The 19,460-nt window shown below is 41.1% G+C and overlaps 1 protein-coding gene across 3 annotated transcripts in view; it reads left to right on the top strand.

The window, feature by feature from the left end:
- PHF21B (PHD finger protein 21B) overlaps positions 1-19,460 on the top strand; it is a 161,635-nt gene that overhangs the window by 110,004 nt on the left and 32,171 nt on the right. For all 3 annotated transcript variants that reach the window (XM_053942964.1, XM_053942962.1, XM_053942961.1), the window contains one exon: positions 6,082-6,174. In XM_053942964.1, the coding sequence (XP_053798939.1) occupies positions 6,082-6,174 (93 nt within the window). The remainder of the gene's footprint in view (positions 1-6,081; positions 6,175-19,460) is intronic.

The raw sequence follows: 19,460 nt of genomic DNA, 5'->3' as shown, positions 1-19,460 counted from the left end.
CTTTGCTGTTGCCATAGCAATCTGCTCCCCTGTCACTACTACATTAAAAATCCATTCTGTAAAACTGTTGTTGCCAATACTGAACGTGTAACAGACAAAAAGATTTTTTTAATAGCTTAGGTTCAACACGAAGAAGACCTAGATCTTAAAAAGATACATATGTTCTTTAAAAAGAAGAAGATTAGTATTTCCATAATTCATTGCAGGAACACAGTATTTGTGCTGCAGTATTGATGTCAGTATAAAATAATTTGCAAATAATCCAGCAATGTAGTGTCAGTTGAGCTCAAATAATTGAACTGTTCAGCTGAGATACAACAAACCCATATGTTCCTGAGTTAAACTCTTATTTTGGTAATGTGCTGTAGAACTGAATGTGTCTTTAACCTTCTGTTACTGGTTGAGTCTGATTCTCTTCAGTGATTGACTGGAGTGGTTTTACTTATCCTGGTGCAATTCTGGAGTGGGAGAACAGTTATGTCTCCTAACAGCTTCACATCTGTAATGTAATCTTAAACTGCTCATGGACACAAGCTCTGTAATGAGTTTGTACAGAAAATGAATTGTAGCAATAAGTCCTTAAGCATTTGTTACTACATCTAAAGGAGGGGGGAGGGCAATTTATAATTCAAAGTGAACATAGCAATGGTTTGACAAGTGTATGTACCCAAACTGAGTAAAATGCAAATACTTTTCAATAGAGATACAATATCTAGACACATACATACATATATATATGTGTGTGTGTATTCATTCAGGACTGAAAGGCAGAAGCTTGCTTAAATCACAAATAGTCCTAGATTTGAAAACTCAGGCATTGACTAAATAAGTCATAACATAATAGCTGGAAACTGAATGTATGCCCCTTAGTCTGATTGCTGATAATGTAGGTCTCATCTTTGTTTCTGCTGCAGCATCCTTTTATCCTCTGATCATCTCTAGACTTCATCCTTTGAATTCTTATTCTCTGCCTATGCCATACTTCTTTGTTTCACTTTTTATGTCTTTCACTTGCTACTCTCCCCACACTTCTATACCTCAGTTGTCTTTGAGAGCTTTTATCCTGGGATGGTGTTGATTTATTGCAGGAGAAACATAGGAGGTTCACAGAATATTCTGAATTGAAAGGGACCCACAAGGATCATTGAATCCAGCTCCTGTTGGTTACTCCTGTAGTTACAATGCAAGGCATTAATAGAAATGACAGTGATAAGTGATCTTTTATAACTGCACTTGTCAATATCTCTTAAATTTTTCATTTCCTTTTGGTTGAATGGAAGGAACTGCTTTTTGGTTTGGTGGGGTTTTTTTTTTGTTGATTTTTTTTTGTTTTGTTTTGTTTTGTTTTTTCTTTTAATGCAATTGTGTCCTCTTGTTCCTCTTGTTTGGGGACTTGAGCTAGTTTTCCCATTTTGAGTTATTACTGTTATCTTATTGAATAAACTGACCAGTGAAAAGGATGATTTCATTTGGACCCTTCACCTCTTTTTGCAATTTGAATCTGACCCTTTGGAACGTGCTGCTGGATGACATTTACCCAACCGGGATTGCAGGTCCCCTCCACAATGGGCCTGCTGCATTCCTGTCTGACAGCATCTGTGCATCGCTGAGTCCAGACCATGTCCCTGACATGCCAGATCCCTGTCTGCCTGTGGAGGTCCCTGCAGACAGGAGTTGGGAAATGTCTTGTGTCCCAGTCACATATATTCATTATCCAGAAACTCCTGCACTGAGGGATGGGGGTGGTCAAGCTTTTCTGTTCCAGTCCAGGGCTGGAGGTTGAGGTAAGAGTTAGCAAAAGATCATGAGCTCTCAAAATGCTTTTGGATGTAAAGTTTAGTGATTTAGACAGTAGGAAATACACTGGATGTATTTGTTCTTATTTGAAAAAAACCCAACTGTATAAAGTAGTAAGTCTGGTTTAAATGCATACAATCAAACCTGAGGCAAACTGAAATTTGGCTCTTCACTTTCCCCCATCCCGTCACATTGTAGATGTTTTAGGGGGTCACCAGAAAAGCCCAAGTAGCTTTAGACAAAGGAGAGATTCAGAAATATTTTTTACTTTTATCGACCTTTTTCATTAAAATGCTTAGAGCTGTAAATGTAGAAATAAGAAACTCATTTATCTTTACAAAAGTGCTGCTATTCTACACTCATAAAATAATCTTTTAAATTATTGTTTCTGCTTGTATCAATAAATCCATACAAAATGCTTAAAGGTCAAGCATTGCCAGAAAAATGTCTTTTGTTAATTAGGAGTTTTTAAGAATGTGCACCAGCTTGCTCCTTGGATAAACTGGAAAAGAATAAGGAGAAAAGAAAAAAGTCCCCATGGATGAAAACGATAGTGTGGAATTAGTGAGTGGCAAGTCTTTGCACCATCAGGCTCACCATGACCTGGACAGTCGGGGCATGAAAACAGGTGGCTCTGCTAACAGGAAGAACAAAAGTTTATTTTTCTGTTTGCTGGGGAGGTATCTTGGTTAGTTACCTCCTGAAGCCCGTGGGCTTGAGCTGAGGGCTCAACTTGAGCTAATGTATGAAGGGGCATGTGAGCAGGATTTGACATATCATACCTTGAGCCATGGAAAATTTGTCCAATTCTCATTGTGTGGCCAAGGGCATAAGATAAAGACACTCATGTTTTTATTTCCCAGGCTAGTGGTTTTATCTTCTCATTTATGTACAGCTTGAATAAGAACAAAGCAGTGTAAATTGCCTCCAGAGGCAAACTGCCCAACCACCCATTCTGGCACCTGCACCTCCTTCATTGCAGACACTGGGACTCCCTGTTTCATACTTTGCTTCTTTCACCCATCGTTGTGGAGACATCCTGGTCTGCCTAAAAATTAGGCCATTTGGATGGAGGTCTCCATACATGGGTGAGATGAAGTTAATCAGTCACATGGATTAGACATTGGAATTTTAACCTGCACAACAGTCTAGCCCTGACCCATTATCATTTTACCTCTAAATCTAGATTTTTTAATCACTAAAAGGGAGACAATAATACTGACCTAGGCGAAGTACCCAGACGTAAGAAACAAAATGTGCTACAGGAAAAGTACGGAGGTCATTGAATTCTTGAATAGCTCAAGCTATTTATTGCCCAAGCTGGGAAATAGTAACAAAACAATGTAAATAGTGAAAAATAAAATAGATACTTACATATCTCTCTGTCTGAACATAGTGTAGTGCTAATATTAACATGAGACTGAAGTTCTGATTTTTTCCTTGGCCATATGATTTCTATACTGAGATTGTTTCCTTGAATATTCAGTAACAGATCCTTACTATAAAACCCTTTATAAACAGAAGGCTGCATCTTTATCACTGAAAATTTCATAACTTAAGACTGCCATTATTTGGTTTTGTACTTTTGTGTTTGCTGCAGAACTGCTACTTCAGGAAAATAAATCTGATTAAATTTTTGAAAGTGCAGGTGACAGAACTGACGGTAGTTCATTTCTCCACTACCCACAGATGATTCCTCCTGACTTTGCCTTCAAGTGAAGCTGAGGAAACAGTGCAGAGTAGTTTTGTGGTGTTTCTTGTTTGTTCTCTCCTTCCCATTACTTTTGTCTCAATCATTCACTGTTCTGAAACCTGAACCGGAGCTGGCCCAGCAGTGCACCCAGGGCTGACATGACCTCCTTCCTCACAGGACAGAGAGTCATTCTGTTCTAGATGCTTGGTTGATTTTTTATTCCCTGAAGATATTTGAAGTAATACAAGAGAAGAGATTTTTTGCTCAGACATGGAGTTTTTTGTGCATCTTAACAATAGATAACTCTATCTTACTTAACATCTCAGTAATTTGACTCTTAACTTTATAATCAGTTCCCAATTTCATACAGCGTCAGCACATTGTATTTTAACGGCATCACAGAATCATTAAGGTTGGAAAACACATCTAAGATCATCAAGTCCAACCCTGGACCAAACACTGCCATGCCAACCACAATGTATTTTGTTGTCCAGTTTGGAAATCTTGCAAATCCTTGTGTATCTGTAGGAATAGGAATACTAGAATGTGTGTTTGCAAGGTGAGAGGCAGCAGCCTTTAAAGCACAACTTTCCAGAAGGCAGAACTTTCTGTTTTTAACTTTCTGTAGAGGGTATCTGTGCAGCGCAGGAGAAGTAGTGCTGCCCCTGGTATTTCCAAGTAGACCTTGAACTTCACTGTGTGGTGAAAGAAATCTCTTTTGGGGTAGTAGGAAAATGTAGATCCTACTTGTGATAAGCTTTCTGTAGCATGAGTTGGAAAGTTCACTTCAGTATTTACCCTAAAAAATCTGAATCAGGGCTGAATTAATTACAGTTCATGCTAATATTAAGCAGGAAGTTGTGATAAGTCTAATAAATGCCCATAGCAGCAGGTGGCAGCTCAATATCTCCCTCTCCCCAGACTGCAGTAGTTCATCATGTTATTCTTGCCAATGTGTGAGGCTGTGATAGGGTAGAGAGGGCAATGAAGTTGTTCAGTCAGATCCTTCCCATTGTTTTTAGTCCATGTATCACCCTGTAAGGAAACTGTGGCAGAAATACCCACTTCTGTTCCTCACCCTGCTGCCAGATCCTTAATTTCTAAAGGAAGGTGTAATTTACTTGTTTTATCATCCATGGATGGAAATGCTGCTTTCTCTGCCCCCTTTCCCTCTTCTCTTGGCTTGAGACAGAATTTTAATGGAGTATATTTTTCCATGGATAATCCAGGCTACTAGTAATCCATGAGTACTCAAGAAAAATTGTCTTGCATGTTTATAACTGTTCAGCTCTCCTTGTTGTTTTAATCAGGCAAATCTTCTTCAAATGTTAACCTTTGCTGAATATGCAACATCACACCCCTAAATGTCTCTGACAGGAGTAGCAGAGGTAAAAATATAAACACTGTAAGAGAAGATTATTGAGAATATTCTGCCTGAATACACTTGTTATTTCCTTATGAAACACTGGAGACAGATGACATAGACTGTTTTGCCACTCTGTGAGTGAGGTCTGAGGAGAACACATCAGTATGGATATGACACAGTTTCACTTTCCTTGAGCTGATTATGTTATAGTTTCTTCACTACTGACAAATTTCATTACCAGATTGGGGTAATAATAGCATATTTTATCTTGCTGGCTGTGATCCAAAATCTTGGTTTAGAGCAGAGTTAAATTTAGAGAAATTCAGTTGAATCTATATTTTTCTCCGTATTAGCTATTTCTTACAGCCTGATAAGATTTTCTGTTTGGTGGTTAAGTGTCTCTTACTATTATAATCACAGTCATATGCTTGCTCATACTGCTGTGTCGTCCCAACAGCAATAACCAAATGCTAGATAAAAGTTACAAAACCTTAGCTTAAGAATATTGGCCAGTTAACCAAAGTATGAACTTTTGCTTAGAAGCTGTGGCTTCCCCATCCCTGGAAATGTCCAAGGCCATATTGGATGGGGCTTGGAGCAACCTTGTCTGGTGGAAAGTGCCCCTGTCCATGCTGGGGGGTGAAATTGGGTGATCTTTAAGGTCCCTTCCAATCCAAGCCATTTCATGATTCATTGAATTGAAATCAGGGATGAAAGACATTGGATGGGAAAAGTGAGCTGTCTTCTTTGCATATATAGCCCAATCATAAATTTATAACCTATCTGCTTATTCCATCCTATCTTAAATGAGCTTTGAATAAATTTGGTACACAACTAAGAAAAGGGTGAGTAACAAAAATATGCATGGATAGTAATAAATGCTGTGTTGGCCCAAATGGGCGTCAGCTGAATGTTGTGTGGCAGTGTGCTGTAGTAGATTTATAGGCAGCTTTCCGTTTTAATAATTCAGTATTTACTATTTCCTGAGGCATAGTAAATATCTCTTTGTGACCCTGGCTACCATGAAATGCATCATTGTACCAATACACGTCACTGTGGTGCATTTCAGATCTTTTTTGAAAATGGTCTGGTGCCTAGAGAGCCTTCAGCCAGGGCAGCTGGGAAGAGAAAAAGAGCTGGAAGGGAACTGCTGGCTCAGAGAGATTCTGTCTGGGAAAGCTTTACAATTGTTTTAAGCTGTGTTCAAATGTTTTTCTTCCAACAGACTTTGGGAACTATCACTGCAGTGCCCATTAAGGTTCCTCAGGTCAGCTCCTTGCAGAGGTTGGCAGGACAAGGACCAGCAGTGCTACCTCAGGTACAAAACACAGTGTCAAAGAGGGGGTTGTGTCATTTTGTACATATTCTCTGCTTCTGTCTAGTACCCAGGCCTGGGTGCATCAGCACACTGATTTTGCAGAGTTGTGTTTTTCTTCAGCCCGTGAAAAAAATAATTATTCTGGGAGTGTACTGATAGCACAATGAAGAGCTATAAAATGTAATGTAGATTCATTGTGGAAGAGCAAAATACATACGGTGAAATGTAAATTTATGCTTTAAAGTTGAATCACAAATCAAAGAAGTGAAAATCTGTAATTCTGTAATTAAAATAACTGGTGGAAGTGTTAACCTTCCTCTTCAAGATTTAACCCCATGTTCTGTTTCACTGACTTATTTGCCTTGTCTATCCCAGTACAAAGTTTTGGCCCAGCTAACCCAGGTGCCAGACTGAGGAAAGATTCTCTGAGTAAGAGTGAAAGGAGAGTTGCACTCACTGTTTTGTAAAATGTTTCAAACTGTCTTCTTTTCTGAACACCATTCACTGTTTCTATAACTATGCACTTTATTCCCCATTTCAATCCTCTTTCTCAAAATTTTTGGATGTCAACAAGTGTTTTGCTGCAATTCTATGGTTTGCTCTTCACATTAATGATTATTAAGTATATTTCTCCCACTGTGGCCCTTAGAGCTCTATTTCTCATATATAAAAACTAGAAAAGTGCTGAAGTTGATGATATATAATCTTGTTATTGTTCCTTTATTTTTTCTTTTTTTTTTAAAGTGGCAGAATCTAGTAGAAGATCTATGAACTAAATTTACTTAAGGAAGAAGTATTTCCAATACAAAGTTCTTAAAATTCTCTCTTTAAATTACATTTTGTGGAAGGCAGAGTTGTGAACATAAAGTGAAGTTATAATTTTTTTATCAAGTTCAAGACTTTGCTTTTCTGTTGTTCTTACAAGTTAATAACATTTTGATTTCTGCCATTTTGGGGTGTCAAAGATGAGCAGATTGCTCCTGAAAATAGATGAGGTTCAAGAGCAGCTGAAAGACCTGTAACAGGACCTAAATTGTCATTTAGGTTATGTTTCAGTAATAGTGATGGCATTGCAAGTGCTGCACTTTGAGAAGTACCAATGCCCTATGCTTTTGTTAAATAGAAAAATTTCACTCAGTGCTAGATTCCATTTTGAAGAATTGAAAAAAGTGGAGGAAGCTGATTTCCTCAGCTTTTTGAAAAGAACACATCCTTTCTGTCTTGCTGTTTAGGTCATGGCAATATTTTTGTTTGTATTTCGCTTTGTTTCACTCCCTTCGTGGTACAGCTTCAATTTCAGACCTGTTTATGTAATCATACTTAATACTAATCAACTACCACTGCTTTCCTGGCTGCCCTGAGCCATAGTTCACTAACTTTTCTGTTTAGTAAATGTTTCATATAGATAGAATGGGCAATAACTATCTAGCAATCTCATTTCTGAAAAACTAGAAATTAAGTAGGCAGCTGTATGTAAGACCACATTATCAGGGGTATGTCTTATGCCCTGAGTTTTTTCTGGCTTTTTTACAGGCCCACAGTGGGCCAGCTTCTTCAGCAACAGCCTGTCCTATTTACATGCCAGTCCTCCTTTATGCTGCTTCATGGTCCACATGTTCCTCTCCCTCTCCAAGCTCACAGAGAAGTTTAAAATTTCCATACAGATTCCAGTGGGGAACTCCCTCCATCCATCAAACATCCCTCCTTTGTGCTCAGTGTCATCAGAGATACCAAGTTTTCATCTACAAGTGGAATGTTTGGCTTCTAATTAGTCAGATGTCTTGCAAACAGATTTAATATAGCCATGGACCAAAGCTGTCATTGCCCAGGTACAGCTGGATGCAGGTGACCTGGGAAGCCACGGTAAGCCTGCAGCACTGTGTCACTGTGAAGGCTGTCCTTTGTAAGAGCTGTAGGGTGTGTGCATAGTCACTGCTCTGCTCCAGCAAAACTGGAAACTTCAGATGGAAATATAAAAATTCCAGGAAGCAAGGCCATGTGGTACCATATACATAATAGGTGTTATGGTAAAAAACATCTCCTCCTTCTTCCTTGTAGTGTTGCGAAAACAAGCACCTAATAAAAAATTATTTTGGAAATTAAGAGGTGTATATTATCTTCCAGTATGAGCTGGAAATCATGCAGAATTAAATCCACTCACAGTCCATGTCCTCAGCTTTTATTCATCAGACCAGGGTGGCCACTAACCTCCTTTTGTCCCCGTGGGTGACAGGCAAGGCCCCATACCTTGCTCTGAGTTACTGGCACAATCCTGCCATTCTAGTCCAGCTGGGTTTGGCACCTGCTAAAACCTTTACTGTGTTTGCCCATGTAACAGCAAATTACTGGGACAGCAGAACCATATTCATCACTCCTCTACCAAGAATTTGGAGTATTTCACAGGGAATGAAAGCAGTGCTGTGTCCAGACTCAGATGTTATCTATGGCTCAGTCTTGTTCTGGAAGGGATGGAACCTTCCTCAATCTCCATCTCTGCCAAGTCTAGTTGTGACAGTGAAGTGTGTGGAGTCCTGTAGTGATGGAACCAGAGCAGCAAAGGCTCCTGTGTTCCAGCAGCTGTGTCTGTTTACTCAAGCAGGTGAGTCCAGGTGTAGCTGGTGCAAGTGCAGTTGCACTCACCTAATATTTTGGGCTGTGTATGCTGCTTCTCTGCAGGTATGTGGAGGAGTGGAAGGCCTGGGCGGAGCCTTTTTGGGATTCCTGCCATTTTAGGAGCCTACTTATATGTGAATCATTGTCTGGGAGTGCCTTTCCTCTAAGGTGGACAGATTACACTTCTGTCTCAGCTGCATGTAGATAACTGGGAAAAATCCAAGTCAGTATCTGCATTCCTGGCAGCACACCAACTGCTCCCTGACATTTCTCCTTTTGGCCAGTCTTATTATTTCTTTGGGATTCAGATTCCCTTTAGATTTACGGGTAGGCATAAATATTACCAAGATGGCTGGATAGAAAGAGGGGACTCCTCCATTTTGAGGCCTCATCATGTCTAAAGGAGTTTGACATATTTGAGACTTTTGTACTCCTCATCTTGACAGCCTCTTTTGATTTACCCCTATGCAGTCAAGCAAAAACATACCACACAAGTAAACCGAGACATTTAACAAGAGTTACATAAAATAATGCATACAGCTCCCTCATTTTCCACATTAGTACAGATACTTGTCATTTGTTCTGTTCATTTGAATGGGTTTATGATATGACCCCCTGGAAGCTTTTCCATCTGGGAAATGAAGTTTCAAAATTTGCACATTCACAAATGGCAGCAAAATCCCATCACTTAGAACTGCCAATTAAGTGGTGAGCAAACAAACATTACTTACAAGTTCTTTGCACAATACAAACAATATTTTAGGCATTCATTATTTGCCAAAACAAGCATCTTTGGCAGACATTTGTGGGTTTTTTGGTTTTTTTTTTCTTCATTTGGGATTTTTGTTTGTTTGTTTGTTTGGTTTTTTTTCCCTAAATATGAAAGTATTTTTGCTTTCATCAAATAAGTGAGCTGTGATGTTTGAGAAGCTAATTCCAGATAGCTTTTCTCTTCTTACTTTGGTCTTTGAGGTGTCCAGCTGAGTAAGATGCTTTGAAACAGCACACTCTCCACTGCACTCTAAGAAGAAAATCCTAGAGATCCTCTACTTAAACACTGTGGTACTCTGGAGCTATTCCCCTTCCTTATGGCACAATCTGCTCTAAGGAGATTGTGTGGTGACATTCCATCAGATTGAGTTCCAGTATCCAGCTGCAGTGCAAATATTCTGTTTATTTTGAACTGGTTTACAAACAAATATAAATTGCACTGTAGCCACCTGGAGGTACATGTGAAATGTGATTTTCTGTTCTTCAACAGGAAGATTTTAAATGAAAAGGTAAAATATTAAAATAAATCCCCTGTTTTATTGTCAGTAATTTGGGCCTAGTCCAATCCTCATTCAAATTAATGGAGAGACTGTGACATTTGAATGGCAGTTAAATCAGATTATTTCCCCCACCTATCTTTCCAGTGCTGGTTGAAGGCACAGTTTGGGATGGCTTTGCTCATGACACTGCTGCTTAGAGCAGAGCAGTGTCTGCACTGGAGGGATCACACAGGTTAGTGGTGGAAACAAACAGGTACTCACAGGGCCTTAGGTGAAATATGTATGCTTCAATCAACTCTGCCAAGTTCCGCTGTCAGATACTGCTTAGTTTTTATCTTCTGCAGTGACTTTATGTCTTAGGTTGGAAATGCGTGTGTGTCTTCTATTCCTATCTGATGGGGCAGGTATCTTCTGTTAATTGGACAGTTTTCTTTATCTCTTCCACAACCCATCCTCCCTTGGGGGAAATATCTTCTGTTAATGGGCCAGTGAGTCCCACTGCATGACTGATAATATTACATCATCCCATTGTGAGAGGCTCTGCCCAGGGGGAGGAGCCAAGCATTCCCAACTGGATATAATCAGCTATTTGGAAGACTGCGGCAGCCTTTTCCACTGGATTCCCAGAGAAGTAGCCTTTTCCCAATGGATTCTGAGGAAAACCAGGCCCATCTACACCACCACTGGATTTTCAGAGGAAAACTCCACCCTTCTACAGGGTCACTGCTCCAACAGAACCACAGCTGACACTGCAGGAGGACTGCAGCCACCATTGAATCAGACTGCTACCAACACCCTGCCCCACAGGGTGTCAGGTTGTATTCCGACTCTGTCAGTGTTGTTTTGTGTTACTGCATTGTTTTGGTTTTTTTTTTTTTCATTTTCGTCCCTAATAAAGAGCTGTTATTCCTGCTCCCATATCTTTGCCTGAAAGCCCCCTTAATTTCAAAATTATAGCAATTCAGAGGGAGGGTTTTACATTTTCCATTTCAGGGGAGGGTCCTGCCTTCCCTAGCAGACACTTCTCTTTTCAAACCAAGACACTTAAACATGTGTAATTCAGTAGGGTCTGAATGTGATTGCTGGGCTGCCTTGGGACAAGCTCTGTTATCTTGGTGTGCGTTTATTCTTCACTGGGTACCATGTGAGCCCAGCCAGTGTCTCCATGTGTTCCCAAATGTTAAAAAAACACAGTCTCCTTTAAAAAAATTATGTCATAGTTCTCATAAGCGCATTTCTACTGGTAATTGCTGCTTCTCTTCATATGTGTACCAAACCTCGATACTGCTCCTGGCTTCCTCGGTGGTAGCGCTTCTGGAAGATTTTTTGAAAGGAAAACAATTCCTAGAGACAGAATTAAGTTTTGGGATGCCACTGTGTACTATAGAAGAAATAGGTTGGTCTGTGGCAAAGTCTATCTCTGATTGCATCATGAGTTTAAAAAAACCCATGTTTTTTAAGTGTAATGTAGCCGTTGATACCATTGGAAAGCATTACTAAATGCAAGTCAGTATTTCAAGAAAATAGAAAAAAAACTCACAGGCATACATATTTGTATAAAAAGTTATACAGAATTGTGCAGTAGAGAGACAAGAAAGGAATAGTGGAATTGGATAAAGTTGTTTTTACAATATCAGGGGGAAAGGATTATAATAACCTAAGGGATGTTGTGAAACTTTCTGCTATATAACTGTCAGCACTTCCAGGGGAATGTGTTGGAATGCTACTGGAGGAGAAGAGGGAGGATCTAATTGAAGGTAACTTAATCAGTGCGGTAAGCAACCAAGCAACAGTATTTAATATTCATTGTATGCATGCAGAAAACAAGCAAAATTACTTTTTATAAAAAGTTTGCAGAGGCCTGACTGAAAAAGTAGCCCTTTATAAATGTAGTTATTAATATGTTTTATTGCATATAAGCTCTTCTACTGTGCTTGTCACTGTACTTGAAGCACCTTCTGGTAATGTGTTAAGCACCAAGATGAACATCTGATATAAGCTATTTCTTCTCTTTTCCTTTGGGAAGAAGCACATACAGCTGACAGTTCTGCTTAAGGGTTTTTTTTATCAATTTGATTCTTTTTAATGGTCATGCTACTATTAATTGCATGGCACTATAGAAAACATATAGTGTAGAAATTGATGAGTGTGCTCCTAATTCTTAGAGAAGTTTGAGACAGCTGCCTCAGCCTTGTTATAGGGACTCCCTGCATCAGGGACACGTGTCCAGCTTGGCCTTTTATATTAAGTCTTTATAGGGAGAGCTTTGAAGATTGGGATGGAAATATAGTACTTTATTGAAGAGTCTGTGAGAGTCTGTCTCAGTTCCACACTAGTGGATGGGTTTGGTAGGTTGCCTGTGCTGCTGAGACAGGCAGTAGCTTGCTGTAGCACCTTCAAGGTAGGTATTTTACACTGCTGCTGTGCAGCCAAGACAGTGAAGGCGTGACTAAAGTAGTGCCATAAGAACATTCCTTGTGGATGGTAGCATGACAGGGTTTGGCAGTGGCAAGAAATCCAGTCTTCTACAGTAAGGTCAAGGATGAATGTGTAGGGTAGATCACGGGTAGGGTAGGTCAAATGCACCTCTTCCAGAGGACTTCCATCTGTTTCCTCTGTCTTTCTGTCAGTGTCAGTTTTCAGTTTTTAACAAGAGAATTGATCTAGAATGGTAGAAAGGAGAAGCAACCCTAACCCCAACATGCCTGAGACCTTCAGATCTGATCAGTGTTGTAAGCACTTTGAAAACAACCTCCATAGAAGTCAGCTCTCCAAGACAGTCTGCACACAGAATTCTTAAGTATCCATGAAAACCTCAGGAAACACTCGAGCCATTTTTTATACCTGGCATGGTACCTTTTTCCGAATTGAAAGCTCTTACATTATTCCATGTCAAATGCTGCTTTGCAGAGTAGCAGCAAATGAGAGGGTAAGAAATTTCCCCTCTCTCCACTGATGCCATTTCTATTTATGTGAAAGGTGTGAATTCCAATCCATGTCTGGCCTGCATCTGGACTATGCTGTGTCTCTGAGTCTCAAGGCCAGTTGTATAAGCTTGCATTAGAACTCTGTGTGAGTAACAGGTGGACAAGAAAGCTTTCTTTGTTTGCATGACTTCAGTAAAGGCTTGGAGAAACTAGCCATGCTGCTGTCTGACCCTTCATTTTCATCTCCTGGCTTCTCAGCATTTTGTGTGCTTCCATCAGAGGAAAGCTGTCAGTAGGCAGAAATTATTTTTGTGCTTACTTTTATTATTATTTTTGTCTTTCTTTTTTGATTTCGGCTACTTAGAGCTGGTCAAATCACCATAATGTGATGTTATTGTTACCTAGAAGCAGGAAAAGCTCTTAAAGTGATGGACAGTACAAAGCAGTGATATCCATGGTCTTTAATGTGACACCAGATTTTGAGTCCAGTGAATGCCAGCTGTGTGGATTAGTTCAGAGCTTGCTTAAGGAAGTATGTGGACAGGAGGAAAGCTGACAGGTCTTCTCTCATTTGTGCCTACATGGACACTTTAAATTGAAGGAAGTTAATCATAGGTGAGTATCTGTGAGAGAAACAAGCTAACCTGTAATGCTGAAGAGTGGAAATGGAAGTAAGAAATTGACTGGTGTGTATAATCACAGTCTATCTTTTATATTTCCATTGTAATCCTAAACAATAAGGATTAAATTTTTCCTCAGAGGCACAAAGATAACTGTATGATCAAGGACAGAATCATTGTGCAGAAGGTAAAAAAAAAAAAAACAGAAATCCTTGTCAACTTCAACCTCTACTTCTTAATTTTTTGCACAATATTGATTTTTATTTGCTGGTTTGCTGGTTTACTGGTAGTTTTCCCCCTTTGCAAATGGAAAAGAGACACTTAATGAATCATCAATTCTATAGTGGCAGTGCCAAACCGGAAAATATAGGCAGAAAATACAAAATCCATTAGCAAAACTCAGTCAAGTTCCCGTGAAAATACAGTTTTATGTTTGTCAGGGTTTGACACTGTCTAGAAGCCACGCACCCGTGAAAAACCATTCACCCACTCTCCTCTGCTATAGTTGGCAGAGGAGGGGGAAAGAAAAAACAATAGGCTTTTGATTTTGGGGTGAGGAAAGGATTAGGTGAAAACACTTCAAGGGCAAAACAGGCTCAAAAGTTAAAAGGTATAAAGAAAAAATTATTAACATAATTAAAAGAGGATAATGAGAATTAAAATAAACCTTTATAACACTTTTTCCCTCCCAGCCTTCTTTCCTTCCCACCGACAGCACAGGAAGACAAAACATGGGATTTTTAGTCCATTTGTCACTTCTAAAAATCTTTCTTCAGTTCGCTTAGGGAGAGGAGTCTCTTCTGTTATGTCGTGGGGTCCTTTCCACGGGAGACAGTTCTCTGTGAACTTCTCCAGTGTGGTTCTAATTTTCATGAGTGGCAGTCCTACCCAACCTGCTGTACCCTGAGTCCCTCCCACTAGCAAAATAGTCTTCCAGAACTACATGGCATGGGTCATGGGGTGTCATTTTTTAAGGATGACTTGTTCTAGTTTGGAAGTAAGGATACTCTTTCTCTATCTTCTCTCTCTCCGTTCAAATTTCCCACTAAATTACAGCTTTTTAGCATCCATGTGCTACAGCATGAGCACCTTTTCTCACAGGCTGAGGGTAGAGCTCCACATCCCCCCATGCACTTCATGAATTACAGGGAAAACAATTTGTTGTATTATGGTCCTCACCTCAGCTTGCAGAAGAATTTCAGCTCCAAGGTCCAGAGCACCTCCTCCCCCCACCTTTTCACTAACCTTAATGTCACCATGTTCACCTTTTCCTCTGACTTGGGAGAGAATTAGTGTCCATAGGTTCATTTGTTTTCAAGTTCTACCAATTGAAAAGGTCTTACAGGGTTTTGCAGCTCTGAAAGGTTGATTCTGTCTGGGCTCCACACTGGGGAGTCACTTGCTGCCGGTCCCGTGACACTCACCACCACCACGTGGGTGTAGCTGTGACATTCACATTCTCTGGACAGAGAGACATAATTCTGTCTCTCAGGAGAAGCACAGAGAGAAGAGAAAACAATCTTTATCTCTGTTCCTTTGTTTCCCCCATGTGGAATGTGCTATGGGGATTGTTTACCTGAAGTGATTGCTGGATTGGATTCTGGTGAAGGTTGTTTGGGTTCAGTGACCAATCAGATCCAGCTGTGGCTTGGACTCTCAGCAGAGTCACAAGTAGTTAGACAGGTAAGTAAGAAGTAAGTATGTAGAAGAATATAGTATCTCTCTAAATAGTACATTAATGTAATATAGTATAGTTTTAAGAAAGTTATCATTCAGCCTTCTGATCTGGAGCCAGACATCATCATTTCTTCCCTGCAGTTGGGGTCTGCCGCATTTTTACAATAGGTGGCACCATTCAGCGCCTCTCTTCATGCAGGGCACCAAAAAGGAGAAACTACTGCCGCCACTTTTGCTCTTCTGTTTGCAGCATGGCTGGCTAAAAGTGGCTGAGCAAGCAGAATTCACTGCAAGCCGTGGCCGCTCCCAGGCCCCGGCCGCGTGGCCGCTCCCAGTGCGGGGATGGCCCCCAACAACCGAGCCGGGGTGGCCGCCTCCCTACACCTCGAAAGAAAAAAGAGGAATTGTACATGCTTTTTCTTTCTTAAATATGTCATCACAGAGGCATTACTAACTACATCAATTGGCTTAGCAGCATGTCTGTTTTCAGAGCCAGCCTGCAATTGGTTTTGTCAGGCATGCAGGAAGCTTCTAGCAGCTTCCCACAGAAAAATCACTTCTGTGGCTGGCTTCTTCCCTCCTCACCAAAAAATCAAGCCATGTAAAACCAACTCAGTGTTCAAAACATTGATAACATTTTTAATAAAGAACTCCCACCTGACTGCCTTATGCCAACATCCACAAAAAGCAGAGCTGGCAGATTCCCACTCAAACATCCTTCTCAGCAAAACATCCATTTCTGTAGTATCAAGCAAAGATGAAGGAGAAGAAAAACTAAATTAGATTGATTTCTCTTCTTAAAATCTGCCGAGGAGTTCTATTAGCTGCATGTCACCTTTTCACTTAAGTTAGCTGTCCATGACTAACAACTGAAATACCAAATCATGGCAGGTACACAGCATGTGGGAGATGCCTGATCGAGTGTGTGCAATTTGAACACATGTGAAAATACTGCTGAGTGACTCCTGGGTTGTGTTGCGTGGAAACTGAGACCAGGGTTTGTTTCGAGGGGTGTGTTGCAGTTCTGGCCTTGCTGAGGTCTGCTCAATTTTGCTATTGGTTTTGATCAGATTAAGGTTTCTTCCCTGGTATGCTCCATCCAGAGTAACAGGATTGAAAATGTGTGCTGGAGCTGCTCCTTGAGTTTTGCCCTGCATTTCACAATATCCTTCTGTAGGTTCACAGGCTAATATTCCAGGGATATGCTAAAGAGAGGGTTAACTTGTATGTGAACATGGGATTCACTCATTCTGGATCATCTTGCCTGGGCTTTCTACAATGAAGAGTAACTTCTTTTTTATGTAGCCCCATCAAGGGGAAGGAAGAAAATAAAGAAATCTTCCCTGTGGGAAGAAAATAAACTATGTTTATTTTGACAGTGGTCTTAGACCAGGCTGAAGATAATAGGAGCTTATTGGAAAGGGAACTAAAAATGAACCAAGATGCAAATACTTGTATTTGAGTGAGGGGGGCAACCTGGATTTTAGGGAGTGTCATTGCTGTAAATTTAAGGAGAAAAATTTTTGTGCCTAATTTTTACTGATCAAAAAAGAAGAGGGAGGGAGTCAGTCCTCAGCTGGCATAAATAAACACAGCTTTACTGAAGTCAGTGTGCATCTGTTCATTCTGGTGAAGGATATGATTAGCCCATATTGCACTCATTTTATCAGCCATTGCTAATGTTTTCTGTGTAATCCTCTACAGTTTTCAAGAATGAAAGCTCTGGCTGCTGCTCCCAGCACTTTGCCTCTGTGACATACGAATTGTGCCAAATCCATTTTGAGTTTTTGTTTTCAAGCTCTGAGTACAAGGGTGAAGTGAAAATAAAGTGTGAATAATGGTCTTTCTCTCAAAGGCAATGTGATATTGTGTTGAGCTGAAAAACTTACTTTCATACAGATCGGCCCTGCTAGTATGAAGGGCTGATGGATGCTGAGCATGATCCAGCTGATATCTGATACAGGGGAAGGGGAGGGCTCCTCAGTGTTGCTGACAAAGCTGTAACAAGATCCAGGGACTGGAAGCTGAAGTTAGGCAAATGCAACCTTGCTATAAAATGCCAGTCACAAGCATAAAAAAAACCCCATTTTAACAATTTACTGGAGCTCATCATTAAGAAGTCTTTAGTATTTTCTTTTAAAATCAGTTTTCAGTTTCTTGAAGAATTATATGGCCAGCCTGTGAACTGGAGAATCACAGTGATCCCTTTTGGGTTTGTAACTGAAGTACACTGTGTTAATTTCCCTTCTTTCCTAGGCCTGAGGGAGAACACATTTACCAGAAATGCCCTTAACAATTCTCATATCACCTGCAGATCTTCACAGATGCAACTGTTCTAATTAAATCCTGTCCTTTAGGACTACATAGGATTGCCCACAGAGATTGGAGGAGCTATGTGAATTTCCGTTCTCCTTTTTCCCCATACCTGTATAGGTTGGATCTTGAGGACTTATTTTGTAAGAGGTTTTCTTTCTTACCTTATTTTTCTTTACTACAGCAGGTGAGTGGTTCACCTGTTGGGATTGTCCTGGTTTACAAGAGAGGTGTCTGCTAGGGAAGGCAGAAAAAGCCTCCCTTGGAATGGAGAATGTAAACCCCCTCCCTCCAGATTATTAGAATCGTGAAATCAAGGGGCTCTCAGGCAAAGATACAGGAATAGGAATAACAGCTCTTTACTAGTGTGTCTAATAAACCAAACAAACAAACAACAACAACTTTGGCGTTAACAACAAGCAGAGCCCGGAGCCCAGTCCCAGCCCTTCGGCCGCGGCGCTTTCCCTGCGCTGCAGTTCCGGGCATGGCCGGCAGGGGCGCTGCTGGCTCCCGGCGGGCAGGGCGGGTGCGGTGATTCCCCCGCGGCTGCAGGGGGCGCTGTGGGGCGGGCTCGGGGAGCACGCGGCCATGGCGGCTCTGTCCCACGGCGGGGAGGGGTGGAGGAGAGGCCTTGCTTCACCAGCCCTGGGACAGCCACTTCCCGGTGCCCCAGCAGGACCCTTGGAAAGCAGCAAGCTGGGTCAGCAGGATGTCTCGGCAGGCAGGGGGTGAGGGGCTCCCAGCAGGGCAGGGAGAGCCGAGCTCAGGATCCCGGGCACCCGAGCAGACGGGGTAGGTCTGTTTTTTAATGAGGTGGGTGTTAATAAGGTCCCAGTTCAGTGGCTGTTCTCACGAGCAGAGGCTCACCCCACGGCAGAAGCAGCAGCTCCGGCAGCAGCAGTGAAACTCCCTTCCTCAAAAGCAGTGGCTCTGATCATCCTCCTCTGAAAATACAGAGAGAGGACCAGGAACTGCACCCAGCCCCCCAAGGGAAAACTTCCAAAAAAACAGAGTTCCCCCTTTGTCCGAGGCACCCAGGAGTCAGCTCCCATCAGCAACTCAATGGGAAGAAATTCCCCAGGATATAGATTGCCCGTGATCACATTTTCCTGTGTCAGTGGTGACGCACGTCAGGCTCTCCCACCTCCACCACTCAGCAATTCATTCACCTCTGCACTATTCAGCAATTTGTGCTCTTGAGAGCTTGAATGGCATTTTGGTGAAATGGAAGCCTTTGAGCTTCATATAGGGACATCTGGATGGAGCTTAATAATATGGGATATACAAGAAGTCATGTTAGTCACAGGAGCTGATTCTTTCCTGCTCTGAATCTCTTTAAAATATATTAAATTAGAAGTTGTTGAACAAAAGAGCACTCTGTACAGGATCCCACAGGATCGGGCGCTCTCTTATTTCCGTGTCTGAAAAGCAGGCAGCCGCCACCTAGTGGGTGCTCAGATTGGAGAATATAATCTTGGAAAATGCACATCTGAGAAGTACCAGTCTGAACATTGCCACAGGAAAGGAAATGAAATGTTTCTGTTATTCTGGGTATTGAGAAAACTCAAGAACAACACAGGTTTAGGAAAAAATTATATTCAAGAAACAGCTCTCTCGTCTGCATTTGGAGCCCTGGTAGTATCACTTTCTCTTTTGACAGCTGCCAGAAGTTAAATGAAAGATACTTGGGGAAAGGAGTGTTGAGCTACAGGAGAATTGTTACTTGCAGCGCTTGCCAAGAGTTGAAGTGTTCTTTTGGTAACATACATGCTATCTCTTTTTCTTTCTCTTTTCTTCTCTTTTGCTCAACTTTGGTGCCTTTTATTTCTGTAACTCCTGTCACAGAGACTGGTGTCATCCAACCT

Source organism: Vidua chalybeata, chromosome 5 (assembly GCF_026979565.1).
Source record: "Vidua chalybeata isolate OUT-0048 chromosome 5, bVidCha1 merged haplotype, whole genome shotgun sequence".
NCBI lineage: Eukaryota > Metazoa > Chordata > Aves > Passeriformes > Viduidae > Vidua > Vidua chalybeata.
The sequence above is the reverse complement of the archived record's forward strand: the minus strand, read 5'-3'. Positions and strand labels throughout refer to the sequence as shown.